At 36.9% G+C, this 20,873-nt stretch overlaps 1 protein-coding gene across 1 annotated transcript in view; it reads left to right on the top strand.

Moving 5' to 3' along the window:
• LOC110542726 (cilia and flagella-associated protein 47-like) overlaps window positions 1-20,873 on the top strand; it is a 554,711-nt gene that overhangs the window by 73,731 nt on the left and 460,107 nt on the right. Inside the window, exons 15-19 of the mRNA XM_060375216.1 lie at window positions 3,056-3,297; window positions 12,452-12,582; window positions 15,336-15,458; window positions 17,682-17,813; window positions 19,905-19,982. Of these exons, the coding sequence (XP_060231199.1) occupies window positions 3,056-3,297; window positions 12,452-12,582; window positions 15,336-15,458; window positions 17,682-17,813; window positions 19,905-19,982 (706 nt within the window). The remainder of the gene's footprint in view (window positions 1-3,055; window positions 3,298-12,451; window positions 12,583-15,335; window positions 15,459-17,681; window positions 17,814-19,904; window positions 19,983-20,873) is intronic.

The raw sequence follows: 20,873 nt of genomic DNA, 5'->3' as shown, positions 1-20,873 counted from the left end.
GGGTTGGAGTTTCCCTTCTAGTAACTTCTGTAGAGCTGGATTATTGTGTAGATACTGTTTAAATTTAGTTTTGTCATGGAATATTTTGAATTCTCCGTCTATGTTGATTGAAAGTTTTGCTGGGTATAGTAGTCTGTTTTGACATCTGTGACTGCATGATTTCTGCCCAGGCCCTTCTGGCTTTCATAATTTTTGTTGAGAAATATGGTGTGATTTTGATAGGTCTACCTTCATATGTTACTTGGCCTTTTGCCCTGCTGCTTTTAATTTTTTTTCTTTGTTCTGCAGGTTCAGTGTTTTGACTATGATGTGATATGAAGAATTTATTTTCTGGTTTAGTCTGTTTGGTGTTCTGAAGGCCTCTTGTATGTTTATGGACATCTCTTTCTTTTTAATTGGGAAAATTTTCTGTTATAATTTTTTTGAAAATATTTTTCGGACCTTGGACCCTGATGTCTTCTTTTTCATCTAATCCTATTATTCTTAGATTTTGTATTTTTATGGTGTCCTTGATTTCTTGGATATTTTGTGTTTGGAACTTTTCTGATTTCATTTTTTATCTGAGAGATGTGTCAATTTCTGCAAGTGTATCTTCGGCACCTGAGATTCTGTCTTCCATCTCTTGTATCCTGTTGGTAATGCTTACCTTTGTAGTTCCTGATCTTTTCTCTATGTTCTCCAGCTCCAGGTTTTTCTCTATTTGTGTTTTCTTTATTGATGCTAATTCTGTTTTCATGTCTTGCACCATTTCCTTCATCTGATTGAATGTGGAGTCCTGCTTTTCATTGATGGCTTCTCTTTTTTTGTCTGTTTCCTCTCTATATATGACTAATTGTACCTCTACTTGTTTGGCTGTATTTGCCTGTATTTCTTTGAGAGCTTTGTTCATTTCTTCTTTATTTGCATTCATTTGTGTGGATATTTCTTCATTTACTCTTTGTTTGCCTCAATTTTTGTGGTCAATTTTCTGAGAGCTTTATTTATTTCCTCTTTGTTAGTCTCGATTTCTATGGTCATTTCTCTGAGGGCTTTGTTCATTTCATCTTTATGGGCCTCTAATAACTGGAGAAACAGTTTTAAAGTCGTTTTCTTGTGTATGTAGTGAATTGAATTGTTCATTTATTTGTGGGGTTGCTGGTGAAGCCATAATGTCCTGATTTTTGTTGGGTGTGTTCTTACATCTGCCTCTGGCCATCTGGTTATCTATAACCCTCACTGTTTGTTCCTGGAGTCTGTAGTTCAGGCTAAGATCATCTCTTTCTCTTTTTTGGAGTTTTTTTTTTTTTTTTTTTTTTTTTTCAGGAAGATGAGAGAGGTTCACTGGTTTGGGAGTGTGCCTTTTGGATTCAGTTTTACTTGAGTAAGAAATGTGATGCTAGTGCTATTCGGATGTCCTTTTAGGCGGCGCAGTGTGCATGCGCAGATTCCCTGACTATTGCAGTGGCCTGCAGGCCACCAGTATGCAGCTCTGTCTGGGATCCAGCAATTGTTTCCCTTTATTTCACTGGTAGTCACGCAAGGCAGAGGCTTCAGTGTTGGGATCATTATCCCAAGAATCCCTATAATGCCCACAGTAAGAGTGTGGGTGTCAGGGATTTGTTGTCTGGTGGCTTTCGTAGAGAGGCCCTGGGTCTGGGGCAAACACTCCCTTGAAGGCACACTCACTCCTTTGCAGGACCATTTGGAATGCATAGGGGTTCCCCTTGCTCTCTATTCTCCGATTTGATCCTGCTGGGGCAAATGTGGGTGTAGGCTAACAGTCAGCTCAGTGGCACTGTAGCAGCAGGGCTTGGTGTCCACCTGCACTGTGTGCCACCTCTGTGACCTTCCTTTCAGCCAGGGAAGGCTTATGGTGGCTGGTCCCGGAGTAGCACCGGATAGAGTTGGGTTGAGTGTCCTCAGTCTCAGATCCAGGGCCCAGATCTCTTTGGCAGAAGCCGCCTGTTGCTAGTGCATATGTCGGCCGGTTCTGGGAGAGTACCAGGTAAGGTTGAGTGTCCTCAGATTCAGAACTCAGGTTTCTCTGCCAGGGGCTGCTGGGGTGCACTGGAGCGGAGGTGCTGTGGCTTGTGGCCGCATCTACAGGCTGCCTCTCTCTCCTTCCCTTCCCTCTCCTTCCCTTCCACTAGGGCAAGCTTATGGCGGCGGCATTCTCAGGGGAGTTCCAGGAGGTGTTGAGAATTCTCAGTTCCTGATCCTGAGCAGAAGGTTTCTCTGCCAGGGGCTGCTGGTGCTAGAACTTGGTGCTAGACTTTATTACGCTGGACCTGGGAGGGTATCAGGATGTGTTGAGTGACCGCAGTCCCAGATCCCGAGCTGAGGTTTGTTTGCTAGGTGCAGCTGGCAGCACTGGGGTCCTAGCGCTGTGAACCCACTGTGGCTGTGTGCCTCTCTATCCTTCCACAACACCAGGGCAGGTTTATGGAGGAGTTCTTGGGGAAGTACCTGAAAGGATTGGTTTTTCTCAGCTCCAGATCTCGTGTTTTTGTTTTTGTTTTTGTTTTTTTTTTGGTGGAAGCTGCAGCTGTATCTGGGGCTGGGGCACAAACAGTGTGCTCTGTGGTGATTCTGCTGGCCGCCTCCTGCCTCCTCTAAAGAAAGAGTAAAGAGTTGGACACACGGAAGTGCCTAGGGATCATCCACCTCCGGGGTGTCTCCTCCTGGAGGAGTCTGCTGGTGACCTGATTCTACATGAACTTAGTTCATGGTTAGTCTCTTTCTTTCTGGAAGTCTAGATAACACTGTTCTGGGTTGATTAGCCCCTTCACTCACCAGTTTTGGCGATGCAGGTCCTTTGCCCCTCAGCTAAGGTGCACACTAGCCACCACCATCTTTGTTCGCCCTAGAAAGTATATTTTGACATCATTTTGTACACTTGTATTTTCATATACTTCAATGATAATCTAATTTCCTCCTATATTTTCAGAAATAACTATGCATCATACCTTATACCATATATATTTTATATGTATCTGAATTCTGTAATCATAAATAAATGCATAATTACAAATAGATATGCTTTGAGTTAAATATTGGACTTTCTACTTTGTTACAGATCATTCACATTTAGAATTAACAATGTAAAGGGTGGACATATCCTAGTGTCGGCTGTCATCATGCCTCCAAAACTTGAGCTGTCTTCTAATGAGATTGTATTGAGACCACAAACTTTCTTGTTGGAAACATGTTTTCGGGAAACAATTAGACTCTATAATCATCTGAATCTCCCTGCCCAGTTTGGGTGGCAACCAGAAAGTGCACTGAGAGGAACTGCATTTACTATTCGTCCAGCCAAAGGTAACAGTTTTTTTTTCTTTTGTTTTGTTTTATTTAGAAATTAGTTCATTCAGTCATGTATTTAGGTATTAATTATTTATTGAGCATGTTCTTTGTACTTATGTAGAGAGCATAGACATAAACTACAATATATCATCAAGCATATTTATTCTCATATGTCTATATAGGACTTGAAAGTAAGGATCATGTTATGAGATTCTAATAGAAACACATAGTGAGAGATGGATATGGAGATATAAGTTTAAAGCAGCCTGTCCTGATGAGACCTCATAAGCTGGGTTCCCAGAGAAGGGGACGAGGACCTATCCTATCAGTGGATTAGAGAATGAGCACAGGGGGAGAAGAGGGAGAGTGGGTGGGACCAAGAGGACACTAGGGGGGCTACAGTGGGGATACAAAGTGAGTAAATTGTAATAAATAACAAAACTAATAAAAGTGTATCAATATATTATTTAAAAAGATCCTTGAGAAATGGAAGCATGCCTAGTTTTTACCACTGTGTCCTTAGAGAGAACGTGCATGTATAGTCAGTAGTTGCCAAAATAAACAGAAAAAATGGTGCTGTAAACAAAAAATAAATAAGTTCTTGGTTAACTGCGTCGCTTAACAAGTATGGAGTTTAAAAGGCAAGATGGGGGGTTACAAACACAAAGAAAAAGTGATGGTATAGTGTTTAGACCAAAAGCATTATTCATTTTAGGATATCTAAGTACTTTAAGCCTCTCAAATTATTGAGTAAGATACACTTGCATTAGTAAATGTAATCTGAATATGCATTTACTTATAAAAACTTTCATACCTCACTCAGGATGATCTTTTCTAGTGAGATAACCCAGAAGCAGAAAGACACATATGGTGTATAATCACTTATAAGTGGATACTAACCATATAATATAGGATAAACATACTAAAATCTATAGCCCTAAGAAGCCAAACAACAAAAAGGACCCTAGGGAAGAGGCTGAAACCTCTCTCAGAAGGGCAAACAGGATAGACATTAGAAGTAGGAGAAGAGAGGGAACAGGACAAGAGCCTTCCACATGGGGTTCCTGAAAGACTTTACCCGTCAGAGTATATAAGAAGATACTGAGTATCAGTCTCAGGAAAGACCCCTGTGCTCAGATGTTTTGGTTCTGTTGCTTTCCTTGTGGAGTTCCTGTCCTCTCCAGATCTTACTGTTTCCTACTTCTTTCATAAGATTCCCTGCACTTTGCCCAAAAGTTGCCCATAAGTCTCAGGATCTGCTTTGATAGTCTGCAGGGCAGAGCCTTTCAGAGGTCCTCTGTGTCAGGCTCCTGACTTGTTCCCTCTTTTCTCCTTCTTCTGATGTCCAGCCTCTTTGCCTTTCTGGATAGGAATTGAGAATTTTAGCAAGAGTCTTCCCTCTTCATTAGTTTCTTTAGGTGTACAGATTTTAGTAGGTTTATCCTATATTATATGTCTATATGAGTGAGTATATACTGTGTGCATCTTTCTGCTTCTGGGATAGCTCACTCAAGATGATCCTTTCCAGGTCCCACCACTTACCTGCAAATTTCTTGATTTCCTTGTTTTTTATTGCTGAGTAATATTTCATTGTGTAGATATACCACAATTTGTACATCCATTCCTCCACTGAAGGGCATCTGGGCTGTTTCCAGCTTCTGGCTATTACAAATAAGGCTGCTACAAACATGGTTGAGCAAATGTCCTTATTGTGCACTTGAGATTCTTTTGGGTATATGCCTAGGAGTGGTATAGCTGGATCTTGACGAAGCTCCAAGACCTCTGCACAGATGTAGCCCATGGCAGTTCAGTATCCAAGTGGGTTCCATTGTAATAGGAACAGGGACTGTCTCTGATATGAACTGATTGGCCTGCTTTTTAATTACCTCCCCCCGGAGGGGGAAGCAGCATTACCAGGCCACAGAAGAAGACAATGAAGCCACTCCTGATGAGACCTAATTGAATAGGATCAGAAGGAAGGAAAAGAAGAACTTCCCCTATCAGTGAACTTGGGGAGGGGCATGCATGCAGAGGGTGGAGGAAGGGAGGGATTGGAACAGGAGGAGGGAGGGAACCACAGGGGGGATACAAAGTGAATAAAGTGTAATTAATAAAGAATAAAAAAAAGGAAGATACTGAGACTCACACCCAAACTTTGGGGCAGACTGCGGGAAATCTTATGGATGAAGAAGGAGACAGAAAGACCTGGAGGGGACAGGAACTGCACAAAGAGACCAACAGAGCCAAAAATCCTGGGCCCTGCAGCAACTGATACTCCAACAAAGGACTATGCATGAAAAGATGATCTAGACCCCCTGCTGAGAAAAAGCCCTTAAGCTGCTCAGTTTCCAAGTGTTCCAGAGTACTGGGTACAGGGGCTGTCTCTGACATGAACTCAGTGGCTGGCTCTTTGATCACCTCCACCTAGGGGGAGGTGCAACCTTGCCAGGACTATGCAGCCAGTCTAGATGAGACCTTATAGGCTAGGATCAGATAGAAGGGGAGGAGTTCTTCCCCTATCAGTGGACTAGGGAAGGGACATAGGGGGAGAAGAGGGAGGGTGTTTGGGCTTGGAGGAGACGAGGGCGGGGTTTGTAGCAGGGATACAAAGTGAATAAACTGAAATAAATAAATAAATTAGAAAATTAAGAAAACACTTTCATGCCATATAAACTACATCAAATTAGCATATTATATGACCTATTTTTTGGGGGTAGAAGGGGGTTTATTTTATTTTACTGTTTAGAGAACATCAGGGAGGGAAGTAAGTGGAGGATCTTGGCCAGGAACCTAGAAGCAGGAACTGAAATGAAGCACATGGCTTGCTTCTTGGCTTGCTTCTCATGAATTGCTCATCTTATCTGCTGAGCCATCTCTCCAACACCCCCAGTCATTTTGTATCTCAGAAATAACAAACATATAATCAAAATGTCAGTGTATGTAGATTTTGTTATTGTGGTGGTTTGAATGAGAATGGACTCCATATGTGCAACTTGTTCGAATACTAGGTTCCTTGTTGGTGGACCTGCTTGGGAAGTGTTAGAAGGCATGGCCTTGTTGGAAGAGGTGTGTCACCAGAAGTTGGCTTTGAGGATTGGAAAAACCTTCTTCTGTTCCCAGTGGGCTCTCTTGGCCTTCTGCTTATGAGTCAAGATGGGAGTTCTCAGACATACCTGCCTTTGCTCAACCATCATGAACTGTAACCTATAGTGATAAGAATGTTTTCCGAACATCAGTTTCCTATGAAACCCCAAGTTCTTATAAATATTAAAATGCACGGTTATCCTTTGATATGCATATGTCAAGTTTTGACATATGTTTTGTTTCAAATACAAAAACTAAATGAAATTAGTAGATATAAGGTTTATTCAAAGGAAAGCAAATTTAATCTTGAGTTTGGGGCTGGTGAGAAGGCTTGGCCAGTGAGGGCACTTACTGCCAAGCTTGATGATCTGAGTTTAATCTCAGGACTCATGCTGTGATGAACAGAACTGAGTCCTGCAAGTTCTCCTCTGACCACCCCTTTCCCCCAAGTATGCACACACAATAAATAAATGCTGGAATAAGTTTGAGTTTAAAAAAAGAACACTATCCCAAATACAAAAGGAATGCCCCATTCACCAATGCTTTTCTTTAGCCCAGAATTAGTGATAAAAGTTTTAATGTGAATCTTTCCAGAGCCATTTCTATAAACTTAAAAATATAAATGGCTTTAGTTTAAAAAAAAGATTTAAGGCATATATCTAAATGTCATTAGAATAACTGATATCCCCATCTCTGGCTGTGTGCCACAACTCATTCCTAATGCTTTACAGACCCTTTTTTTAATTAATTATAATTTATTCATTTGGTATCCCCACATAAGTCCCACCTCCTCCCCTCTAGGTCCCACCATCCCTCCCCCTACTTCATGCATGCCCCTACTCAAGTCCACTGATAGGGGAGGAACTCTTCTCCTTCCTTCTGATCTTAGTCTATCAGATCACATCAATAGTGGCTGCATTGTCATCTTCTGTGGCCTGGTAAGGATGCTTCCCCCTCAGGGGGAGGTGATCAAAGAGCAGGCCAATCAGATTATGTTAGAGGCAGTCCATCTTTCCATTACTATGTAACCCACTTGGAGACTAAGCTGCCATGGGCTACATCTGTGCAGGGGTTCTAGGTTATCTCCATGCCCGGTACTTGATTGGAGTATGAGTCTCTGGGAAGACCCCTGTGTTCAAATTTTCTAGTTCTGTTGCTCTCCTTGTGTGCTTGCCTTCCTCTCCAGCTCTTACTATTTCCCACTTCTTACATAAGATTCCATGTATTCTGCCCAACAGTTGGCCATAAGTCTCAGTGTCTGCTTTGATAGTCTGTAGGGAAGAGCCTTTCAGAGGCCCTCTGTGGCAGGTGTCTAGGTTGTTTCCTATTTTATTCTTCTTCTGATGTCCATCTTCTTGTCTTTTAGAATAGGAATTGAGCATTTTAGTCAGGGCCCTCTCTCTTGATTAGTTACTTTAGATGTACAGATTTTACTAGGTTTATCCTATGTTATATGTCTATATGAGTGAGTATATACCATGTGTGTCTTTCTGCTTCTCAGACAGCTCACTCAGGATGATCCTTTCTAGGTCCCACCATTTGCCTTCAAATTTCATGATTTCCTTATTTTTCATTGCATAGTAATACTCCATAGTATAGATGTGCCACAATTTCTGCATCCATTCTTCAGTTGAGGGTCTTCTGGGCTGTTTCCAGCTTCTGGCTATTACAAATAAAGCTGCTACAAACATGGTTGAGCAAATGTCCTTATTGTGTACTTGAGCCTCTTTTGGATATATGCCTAGGAGTGGTATGGCTGGATCTTGAGGAAGTGCTATTCCTAGTTTTCTGAGAAAGCGCCAGACTGATTTCCAGAGTGGTTGTACAAGTTTACATTCCCACCAGCAGTGGAGGAGGGTTCCCCTTTCTCCACAACCTCTCCAGCATGTGTTGTCACTTGAGTTTTCTATCTTAGCCATTCTGATGGGTGTAAGGTGAAATCTCAGAGTTGTTTTGATTTGCATTTCCCTAATGGCTAATGACTTTGAGCATTTCTTTAAGTGTTTCTTTGCCATTCGATAATCCTCTACAGAGAGTTCTCTGTTAAGCTCTGTTCCCCATTTTTTTTAATTGCATTACTTGGTTTGCTGCTTTTCAGCTTCTTTAGTTCTTTATATATACTGGATATTAGCCCTCTGTCAGATAAAGGGTTGGTGAAGATTCTTTCCCAATCTGTAGGCAGTCATTTTGTTTTGATGATGGTGTCCTTTGCTTTACAGAAGCTTTTCAGTTTCATGAGGTCCCATTTATTGATTGTTGCTCTTAGAGCCTGGGCTGGTGGTGTTCTGTTCAGGAAGTTGTCTCCTGTACCAATGAGTTTTAGGGAATTTCCCACTTCGTCTTCTAACCGATTTAATGTGTCTGGTTTTATGTTGTGGTCTTTGATCCACTTGGACTTTAGTTTTGTGCAGGGTGATAAATATGGATTTATTTGCATTTTTCTACATGTAGACATCCAGTTAGACCAGCACCATTTGTTGAAGATGCTATCTATTTTCCCTTGTATGTTTTTGGCATCTTTGTCAAAGATCAGGTGTCCATAAGTGTGTGGGTTTATTTCTGGGTCTTCTATTCAGTTCCATTGATCTACCATTCTGTTTCTATACCAGTACCATGCAGTTTTTATAACTGTTGCTCTATAGTACAACTTAAGATCAGGGATGGAGATATCTCCTGAAGATCTTTTACTGTAGAGAATTGTCTTAGCAATTCTGAGTTTCTTGTTGTTCCATATCAAGTTGAGAATTTTTCCTTCCAAGTCTGTAAAGTATTGTGTTGGTAATTTGATGGGAATTCCATTGAATCTGCAGGTTGCTTTTGGTAATATGGCCCTTTTTACTATGTTAATCCTACCAAGCCATGAGCATGGGAGATCTTTCCATCTTCTCATATCTTCTTCTAATTCTTTCTTCAGAGACTTAATTTTTTTTTTTCAAACAAGTCTTTGACTTGCATAGTTAGGGTTACTTCAAGGTACTTTATGTCATTTGTGGCTATTGTGAAGGGTGTTGTTTCCCTAATTTCTTTCTCAGCCCTTTTGTCTTTTGTATACAGGAGGGCTACTGATTTTTTTGAGTTAATTTTGCATCCGGCCAATTTACTAAAGGTATTTATCAGCTGTAGGGTTTCCCTCGTAGAGTTTTTGGGATCACTCAGGTATACTATCATATCATCTGCAAATAGTGATAATTTGACTTCTTCCTTTCCATTTTTTATCCTCTTCATCTCCTTCAACTGTCTTATTGTTCTAGCAAGGACTTCGAGAACTATGTTAAAGAGATATGGAGAGAGTGGGCAGCCTTGTCTTGTCCCTGATTTCAGTGGGATTGCTTTAAGTTTCTCTCTGTTCAGTTTGATGTTGGCTATAGGCTTGCTGTGTATCGCCTTTACTATGTTTAGATATGTGCCTTGTATCCCTGATCTCTCCAATACTTTGAACATGAATGGATGTTGGATTTTGTCAAAGGCTTTTTCAGCATCTAGGGAGATTATCATGTGGTTTTTTTCTTTCAGTTTGTTAATATGGTGGATCACATTGATGGATATCCGTATATTGAACCACCCCTGCATACCTGGGATGAAGCCTACTTGGTCATGGTGGATGATAAATTTGATGTGTTCTTGTATACGGTTTGCGAGTATTTTGTTGAGTATTTTTGTATCATTGTTCATAAGGGAGATTGGCCTGAAGTTCTCTTTTTTTGTTGGGTCTTTTTGAGGTTTAGGTACCATGATGACTATAGCTTCATGCAATGAGTTTGGTAATGTTCCTTCTCTTTCTATTTTGTGGAATAGTTTGAAGAGAATTGGAGTTAGCTCTTCTTTGAAGGTCTGGTAGAATTCTGCACTGAAACCATCTGGCCCTGGGCTTTTTTTTGGATGGGAGACTTTTGATGACGGCTTCTGTTTCCTTGGGGAATATAGGATTATTTATTTGATTTACCTGGTCCTGATTCAGCTTTGGTAAGTCAAATCGATCAAGAAAATTGTCCATTTCATTTAGATTTTCAAATTTTGTGGCATATAGACTTTTGAAGTAAGTCCTAATGATTGTTTGGATTTCCTCAGTGTCTGTATTTATGTCCCCCTTTTCATTTTTGATTTAGATGGTGTCTCCCTGCCTTTTTTTTTTTTTTTTTTTTTTTTTTTTTTTTTTTTTAGCTTGGCTAAGGGTTTGTCTATCTTGTTGATTTTCTCAAAGAACCAGCTTTTGGTTTCATTGATTCTTTGAATTGTTTTATTTGTTTCTAATTGATTGATTTCAGCCCTCAGTTTGATTATTTCCAGCAGTCTACTCCTTTTTGGTGTGACTGCTTCTGCTTTTTCTAGGGCTTTTAGGTGAGTCATTAAGTTGCTTGAATGAGCTCTCTCGAATTTCTTCTTGAAGGCACTTAGTGTTATGAACTTTCATCTTAGCAATGCTTTCATTGCGTCCCACAAGTTTGAGTATGTTGTGTATTCATTTTCATTGATTTCTAGGAAGTCTTTAATTTCTTTCTTTATTTCTTCCCTGACCCAGCTGTCTTTTAGTATCAAGTTGTTCAATTTCCATGTGTGTGTAGGCTTTTTGCTATTTCTGTTGTTGTTGAGGTCCAGCTTTATTCCATGGTGATTAGACAGGATACAAGAGATTATTTCAATCTTCTTGTATCTGTTGAGGCTCGCTTTGTGACCAACTAGATGGTCTATTTTGGAGAAGGTTCCATGAGGTGCTGAGAAGAAGGTAACTTCTTTTGTGTTTGGGTGTAAGGTTCTGTAATGTCTGTTAGGTCCATTTGATTCATGACCTCTGTTAGAGACAGTGTTTCTTTGTTAAATTTCTGTTTTGTTGACCTGTCCTTTGTTGAGAGTGGGGTGTTGAAGTCTCCCACTATTAATGTTTGGGGAGCTATGTGTGGTTTAAGTTTTATCAATGTTTTTTTTTTTTTTTAACAAATGTGGGTGCTTTTGTATTTGGGGCATAGATGTTCAGGATTGTAATGTCTTCTTGGTGGAATTTTCCCTTGATGAGTATGAAGTGTCCTTCCCCATCTCTTTTTATTAATTTTGGTTGAAAGTGTATTTTATCAGATATTAGAATGGCTACTCCTGCTATCTTTTTGGGTCCATTTGCTTGGAAAGCCATCTTCCAACCCTTTACCCTCAGGTAATGTCTAGCTTTGTGACTTAGGTGTGTTTCTTGTATGCAACAGATTGCTGGGGTTTGTTTCCTTATCCATTCTGTTAGTCTGTGTCTTTTTATTGGAGAATTGAGTCCATTGATGTTGAGAGAGATTAATGACCAGTGGCTGTTAGATTGTTTTATTTTGATGTTGGCTGTGGTCATAAAGTTGTGTGTTTGGTTGCTTTTTAAAATTAAATTAATCATTTTTTGTATGTCATTGTTATGTTTCTCCCAAAATTTTGCCATCCTGCAAATTTCCAGGTCATCCATTCTTTATGTCAAGATTTAAAATTAGTCCAATGAAATTTCCTCTATTTTCTTGGGATAGTTCAGATTTCCCCATCTCTTATGCTCTCATTATGCACTCTCCTGTATCATTTCCTTTTTAATTGTGACTTTAACAAAGTCCAACATTTTACACCTAATGTTTTTGATATTGTATTCTTTCTCAATGTATTTGAATTATAGAGATATGTTCATTACTTTTAGCTCCATCAAAAATTAATTTCTAGGTTAAAGGTCACAATAGCAATTCTTTCTTCTGAAAGCAGATTATTTGAAAATCAGAGGAGGTAATTTTTTGAGGTGTCACTAATAGTTTTCTATTGTCTCTCTCTCTAGTCCTAATGTTTATTGACATGATACTTTTTTTGTTGCTTTTCATACATTGGTATATTTTGGTATGCATTTCTTTTACCAACTCAGAAAAACAATTTATATTTTGATGAAATATAAATCCTAAAAAACGGTGTTCCTTTACTAATGCCTCACTTATTATTTCTGTTATTTAAATTTAGTTTAAATTTGTTTTATAATGACATTACACTTTTATACCAGTTCTTATCCTGAATGTCTACAAAACAAAAACAAAAACAATGATGAAAACATGGTAAGTGTCTTATTTTATCTTGTTCTCTGTAGGTGTTGTTGACCCATATTGCTCATTGGAATGTGAAGTCACCTGGCATCCAAGTTTTAGTTCTCCAGAGAGAGGAGAATTTATTCTTCAAGTTTCTGGAGGAAATACTTTGACACTGACGTGTACTGCGCATGTAATTATTTCTCTTGAATGTGATTTTCATCTTGAATGTCTGGATTGTCTGGGTATAGAGATGTCTTATATGTGCATATAAAAACTGAATTCATGTAATAATTATTTTAGCTAATTGCCTACTATGAATGAAGAAGTAGCTCAGGTATCCACGAACTTCGTGGAAACAACAATAGATTGAAGGGCTCTATAACTACATAAAAGCATCATGGGAGTCACTTACCAATAACTTGTTTCATTAACATTCAACATACAGTATAGTTGAGAAAAATTTGCTACTATATTATACTGTTAATATTGTAATACTAGTTAATAATTAGTAGGGGAAAGATCATAATTTATATAAAAGGAAACCAGACTTTTATTATTATAGAATATTTCTTATAATAAAAATGATATGTGTGATCTATATCTGTCTTTCTTTCTTGTTATAAACCAAGATGCCCTAACAATATGAATTTTGGTCATTGAGAAAGCATTTTGCTTGTGTATCCCAGCTAATTCTGTGAGATTTTAAGTAATCCGTGTACTTTCACTGAATTTTATTTGTATTTTCTGATATAGTGAGTTAACCTATTTCATTTATGATGGTGCATGTAGCTTCTACATAAGAGACTCTCCAAGTTTAGGGATTCCAATTTGTATCAGAACACAGTAGAGACTTGTTACTATTCACAAATCACCCAGATATAGAAACAGAAGATGATTACCGTAACCTTCCCCAGGCCACTTTTCTCATAACCATATTTCACTCAAGGTTATCACTTTCCTTACATATGAGAAAATTAACTGTGGCTTAAAACATATATCCAAACAATCAAACTGCATCATTATATGTATAACTTCCTGCTATAATTAGGTTTTTTAATACTAGTGTATGCTGATATATATGCTTATAGATAATTCATTGCCCTCTTTAAAAATACCCTTTTAATGTGACTGTACTGTCACTATTTGCATGGATGTTAAGGATATGTATTTCAAGTGTTTAGCCAACATGCCTAATTTTCATTGTTTCAACTCTCAGTAAGCATATGCACAGTATTTATCTAATGCTTATATAATTGTGTCTCACAAGTTTAATAATGTACTTTTTTCTCAGATACACAACCTATATTTATTTTTCACTAACATATAAAAATGAGGAATTTAATAATATAAACTAAGCATCAATGATATTTACTACTTACTGAGTAGTTACTGTATGTCAAGTGCCAGGCTAAGTGGCAATTATTAGCTCATCCCTAAAAAATTCTGAGGCATTTAATGTATATATTCATATATATCACACATAATACAGTTTAATAGATGAAGAATTGGTAGGTCATGATGCCGAAGTAACTAGTATAAGGTCACAAATGCCAGAATTGGCTTAGTTGTAATTTTATTCCAGATCCACATTGCCTCCACAGGCTTTAATGAAATTTGTTTTTACTGTTCCCTACGCCATGATTTAATAAGAATGAAATAACTAAACTATGAAATGAAAAAAAAGTGAGTTAATTAAATAGTGAATTAGACAAGGAAATAACTTGGATTACTCAATAGTAAATTGTATCATTTCAGGTAAAGCTTTGGAATCTTTAATGTTAAGTCTGAAGAAATCAGGATGGAAGAACATAAAATGTTTAAATACAGTGTTATTTAAGGATTATCATATATTTATAAAAACTCATTTACTTTTATCTTTTTCTGTTTTAGCTTAGTTTGAAAGTTTATTATTGCAGTTAAAAACTTTTTCAAATAATTGTAAGAACAAATTAATGTCTAATATAATAACAATATAATAACATCAATGTCTAGTGTAAAATGCACTCACCCCAAAATATTGGACATAATGCATTGCTTATTCTTGATGCCTGGCTACTTTACTTTATTACTATATACATGCAGAACGGCTAATTTGACAATAGTTTCTTTGATTTATTTGTTCTATGATTTGTTTTCCTTGTAACGAAGAGGTAAATCTCTGTGTCTGTGTAATTCTATCAGTCTAAGTAAGCTATGTCCTCATTCTCATGTAGGTCAAGGTAACTGACTATTAAGAGAAATGAAGATGGCTTATGGGTGATTTCATTTTAAACAACATGTTCTCAATAGATGACCTTTGAATTCTGTTTAATAGCACATAAATATGCACTGTATGCACTTAATAGCCTTTCAATAATTAGTACATTCAATATGTTTCTTAGTCTAGGGATCACTTCTGTCATAGGGCTATTCTCAACATTCTACAGTTATGGACCCCATTTGTGTGTGTGTATGTGTGTGTGTGTGTGTGTGTGTGTGTGTGTGTGTGTGTGTTGTAGCTGAGTATCACACCCGGGGTTTCACACATAATGGGAAAGCATTCTAGCAGTAAATTATTTTCCAACATCACTTTGAGGAAGTTACTGTTAGTCATTATATTTTGATTTTGTTTGTCTTAAGTATTTATCAAAATCTGTTAACATGTCATATTTAAAAATTCTCCATGAATTTCCTGATATGGGACAGGGGTGTATTCTTGTCATTTCTTTCATTACTTTCCTCATTTTACCAATGAGGAAGATTGGCTTCATTTCTTTGTTTGTATTAAGACCTTTTCAAGCTATGAGCATGATATAATAGAACAATTATTACATTATATATTTATAGGTTTAAATATATATATGCACATAAATATATACACACATATATGGTGGAGCAGGTAAATGTTATTTGTATTTATTTCTGTTATTTTTTTAATAATTTCTCCTTTTTTTTCATTATCAGGTTGGTCACACTAGAGTAAAGATTTTAGAGCCAAGAATAATATTCAGTAATAGTTCTCAAGGTTTAACTAATTGGAGGAAAGCCATTCTTCACAATGTAGGGCAAAACCATGCTTATTTTAAGGTAATGTAGAATTTTGGTCACATTGATTTATTGGTTCTAAATATACTATGAAATTAATACTTTATTTTTTAGAGGTCGGCTCAAGGTAATGTTCAATTTATTACAAGTATATTTTTTTGAGTATATTTTATCATGTTTTTCCTTCTACTTTCCCCAATTACATATATTTTCTTCTTTCTTTAAATTAAAATTTTATTTTTTATATTTGTTACAGTTTATGTACTTTGTGTCCCAGCTGTAGCCCCACTCCCTAATTCCCTCCAAGTCCCACCCTCCCTCCCTCATCTCCTTCCTGGCCCTTTCCACATCCACTGCTAGGGGAAGTCTTCCTCCCCTTCCATCTGACTTAGCTTAGCAGGTCTCTTCAGGACTTGCTGCAATGTCCTCCTCTGTGGCCTAGCAAGGCTGCTCCTCCATTGGAGGGGAGAGAGAGGTCAAAGTGCCAGCCATTGAGTTCATGTCAGAAATAGTCCCTTACTAGGGAACCCACTTGGATACTGAGCTGCCATGGGCTACAACTGAGCAGGGGTTCTAGGTTATCTCCATAAATGGTCCTTGGTTGGAGAACCAAATTCAGAAAAGACCCCTGTGCCCAGATAAATTTGGTCCTTGTAGATCTCCTGTCCTCTCCAGGTCATACTAACTCCCCTTTCTTTCATATGATTCCCTGCACTCTGCCCAAGGTTTGCTTATGAGTCTCAGCATCTGCTTTGATATACTGCTAGGTAGAGTCTTTCAGAGGCTCTCTGTGGTAGGCTCCTGTCCTATTTCTTGTTTTCTCCTACTTCCAATGTCCATCCTGTTTGCCTTTCTAAGTGAAGACTGACCATCTTACCCCGGGTCGTCTTTCTTGTTTATCTTCATTAAGTCTACAGATTTATGTATGTTTATCCTATCTTATAAGTCTAGTAACCACTTATAAGGGAGTATGTACTGTATGTGTCTTTTCTGCTTCTGGGATAGCTCACTCATGATGATCTTTTCTAGATCCTACCATTTGCCTGCAAATTTCATGATTTCCTTGTTTTTAATTGCTGAGTAGTATTTCGTTGTATATTTTTCTTCTCTCCTCTTGTTTTTTCATGGTGTCATTTGTTTCATTGTAAGAAATAAAATGTTTTTTTAAAGTAGAAACTCTTGTTTTATTGTTAACTGTAAGATGAGCCTTTTGAAACATGAATATTCCAGTCACAACAGAAACAATGACTTTTTAGAGTATACCTCTTCCTCTGAGTCACTGACTTCCCAATGATGCTCTGTCTAATAACAAGAGCAATACAATAGCAAATGAGTTTACTGTTATCAATGGCACTCTCATCATGGTTCTTACTGACTGAATAACATTCATTAGTTGAGATTTAATTCCTGGCCCTTCTCTAAATCCAATTTCCTGGTCTGTTCCCAGCCAATGTTCTAGAGGAAGTGCTCCTTGTGTAGCATGGTGATAGCATTCATGCACAGCAGGGCCATACATCCTGCACCAGGGAATAGTGTGAAGTCCATGGTCACTCCAAACCATTCCCAGGTTTAGTAACCAAAAAACAATTTTTAATAAATTGTTTATATAAAATTGTTCATACTAAAATTTTTAATATAAGTACAAAGTAATGCTACAATACATAGTTCAGTACATGCTTTTTTTTTTTCCTTCATTTGTCATTTTGTAGTCAGCAATGTCATGGTAGCAGCAAGGACTATATTGAACTAGTTGTTGTAATTCATATGTTTCCTGTATTTGATATACACAAAATTTTATTACAAAAATCACCTCATATTATATGCCCAGTGAGCCTCTCTATAGGAAATACTATAGATGCTTTCCTATAAAACATTTGATATAATCGTTGTGAAATTCACTGTAGCATCTTACCAATTTTTCTCATAAACCCATCAATTTATGAAATGAAGTTAATAATATAAAAAAAGTAACAAAAGATATGACAAGGTAGTTGAGTAAGTCCAACTCTAAAATTACTCAAAGGACTATAGGCAAGTAGGTATTCCTGAGAGTAGGAGAATAGTTTTCACCAGGGAAAAGAACACCAAATGGTTGTTCTATGCCTTCAATGGACACATACATACAAGGAATATTATTCAGATTTATCAGTGTTTTGTGTGTGTGTGTGTGTGTTCCTTTCCAAATAAAATTACTACTTTAGATTTTTCTTTATATCGAATGGAAACATAAAATTATTTAAAATCTTAACCAATTTTTAATTACAGATTTGTGATCATAACCTTTTGCCTCACATTAATATTGTTCCATCAGAAGGAATAATACCATTTGGGGGAATAACTGTTCTTAATATCTCCTGTACACCTACTTTGGCAGAAAAGTTTGATACAAGAGCAAAGGTATGCCTTTTCAAGTGTTTGTTCATTCTTTCTCTCTATCTATATGTATGTGATATCTATTTACATATGTTTGTCCATGTTCATGTATGTAAGGTTTTATAAAATATAGCAGGAAGCATATTATCATAAAATAATTATACACAATTTGTTAAATGTATTTATTTTAGAAACAATTAATAGACTTTTGAGATTATAACACTAAATAAATTAAGCTGTTGCTTATACTGAAATTGAATTAAGTCTAAATTTGTGGGGTTTTTGTTGTTTTATTTTGTTTTGGTTTGGCTTTGATTTTTTGAGACAGGGTTTCTCTGTGTAGCCTTGGCTTTTTAGACCAGGATGTTCCCACAGGGATCTGCCTGCCTCTGCCTCCCTGAGTGCTGAGATTATAGGTATGTGCCACCATGCCCAGCAATATGTATTTTTATAGCTTTACAAATAACAACCATACATCAATTATCTAAAACAAAACTTAGTAGCAGCACTTAGAAAGGAGTTTCTGAAATTTTTTTTCAGGAAACCTGGTAGCTGAAGATTCTACTAAGTTGAAATAGATAACTACCAAACAGCATGAGAAAGTTCAACATAAAATTGTATGATTTTGGCTCCTCTGAGTTTTGAGAAATCTTCACTGTTCTCATAAAAATAGATGACTTTTCCCCATGACAGTAATTAGAAAAATTAGGAAAAGAATAATTATGGGATACAACAGACATTACAATCCTCTGGCTCTTACAATATTTCTTTCTCCTTTTCCATGAAATTCCCTGAGCCATTGTGTTGCAGATGTATCATTTGGTGTTGGGCATCTCCATTTGTATTTTAAAAAAGCTTATTTAATGAGGGATGAAAACTATATTTAGCTCTGGGTTTAAGAATAAATATTTAGAAGATAGTTCTAAATTCCACTGGTTTAATAAAATGGCCATAGTAGATTGTTTTTAGAACCTATGACCTCTCTATCCCTGGGTAGCTCACTTGGTTCTAAGTACCAGGCATGAATTCCTTCCTCTATGTGGGGCATAAGTCAGTCACCTCACTGTTTCACTTTTGCACTATTGAGGGTATGTTTCCAGGCAGGTCTATTGGCATTACAGCTGAGTAGAAGTATTGATTACTTCTCTTCTTTAGCAACTTGTATAGCATCTTCCAAAAGAGCTAGTCCTCATGGAGGAGGCTTCATCATCAGTTCAAGCTGGATTCTTCCAGTCCTATAAATGTGTGTTATTTTCAGCAATAGAGCCTTACCTTCAAGTTTTCAGAGGCAATCAAAGACAATGGCAGTAACATATGTTGTTTGACAGTCTTTTAGATTCCTTCCAAAAGCAACTCAAAGAGAGTTTTACCATGCCTTTGAGGTAGGCTTTTTTTGTTAGATTGTTGTTGATTTTTGTTTACTATCTTAATTTTCTTGGTGAAGGTTCAGTATTCAGGCAGGCTATGGTTCAGGTTTGACTGTGTTGGAATTAAAACTTAAGGACTTCAAAAGATAGAACATTGGCTATTCTAAACACTAGGTTTTTTGAACTTTGAAATTAGGGTTCTGAAGAGAGTTATGCCATAGTTTATTAGGTACTTAAAAAGAAGATAATGTCTTAGGTACTATATTAGACCTCTAGAACTATTTTGACCTGTTTTCATAGTTATTGTATATATTAGCATATTTTCGTGGAACAGAGAAATATATCATTCAACCACACTTTTATTATTTTCAATAAAATGTAATTGGATAAAGAAAAAATGTGTTAACATAGAATTATAGTTAGATTTAGTCAAATACACATTACTCTGCATTCACATTCATAATGGTTCAGCATTCAGTTTTTAAAGCAGTACCAATTCTAGCAAAGAAGTTCTAATAACTGCCAGAATAAATTTTTAAACACACACACACAGACACACACACACACACACAAACACACATACACATGCATATCCACATACACAACATGCACACTCACATGTACATGCACACACATAATTGCTTTTATTTAAATTACAAAGTGGCATATAAGGGCATGGAATTTTTTCATGTAATATTATCGTATTTTATTGTAATTTCTACAAAATATCCTATTTCTCCTAAATAAGGTTGCTATTCGCCATGCAAATGTAATAGATCTTAGGATTGGTGGATCTGTTGAAATTGCTGATGTTGAAATCATACCTGTGAGTATGCCACATACTTGTCTGCTTAATTTATGATTGTGATAGCTATGTTATGTGTCCCTAGTCAGTCAATTAATGTCTACAAATATTTTTGATTGTAGGAATTTTAAATATAATATTCAATTATGTAATATAAATGTAAGTGATGATATGGAATATTGAATTTTTAAGAATAAAACACTGAACTTAGGCCTGAGAAAGCTAACAGTATGAAAATGATCTCATTATTTTCTCATCCTTCATAAGAGATGATTCTTTTCCTATCATGAAAGTGTGCTTAGCTATTGGTTTAATTGGTCTAGTTGTGAATTATTCTAAGCATATGAAGTATTTGCAGTCTTTGAAGAATTACTTAAATTGAATATTGTGTTTCCAATGTTGATTTCACCTGTATGAAACTATACTGTATTTTTCTTCACTGCTCTGTACTGGTTATTTATTTGAACACACTATAATTAGCAAACTTATTCCACTGTTTTCCATGTAGTTTTTTGTAAACTATACTGATGTCAGTTTTTCAAATTATTAGCTATATATAAGTAGAATTTGTTTTACTACTATTCATGTGCATACACATTGACACACACACATGTGCACATACATATGATAACTGCTGATACTGTGCATACACAGACACACACACATACATACCTCTCTTTTTTTAAATAGCATTTCACAGGATAAATTCTGGTCCATTTACCCAAAGAAACTCATTAATTATTCAATTTAGGCTTTATGTTCCTCCCTTATTAACATTTATAAGATGTTATCAACATCTTATTCTCTGAAAACTCCTGCACTGTAACAATTATTTTGTTATTTTTGGGGTTGCTTGCAACTTTGCTTATTTCTTCCAATTGTTTTACAATCCGGTGCCATTATGGTGCTAAT

Source organism: Meriones unguiculatus, chromosome X (genome assembly GCF_030254825.1).
Source record: "Meriones unguiculatus strain TT.TT164.6M chromosome X, Bangor_MerUng_6.1, whole genome shotgun sequence".
NCBI lineage: Eukaryota > Metazoa > Chordata > Mammalia > Rodentia > Muridae > Meriones > Meriones unguiculatus.
The sequence above is the reverse complement of the archived record's forward strand: the minus strand, read 5'-3'. Positions and strand labels throughout refer to the sequence as shown.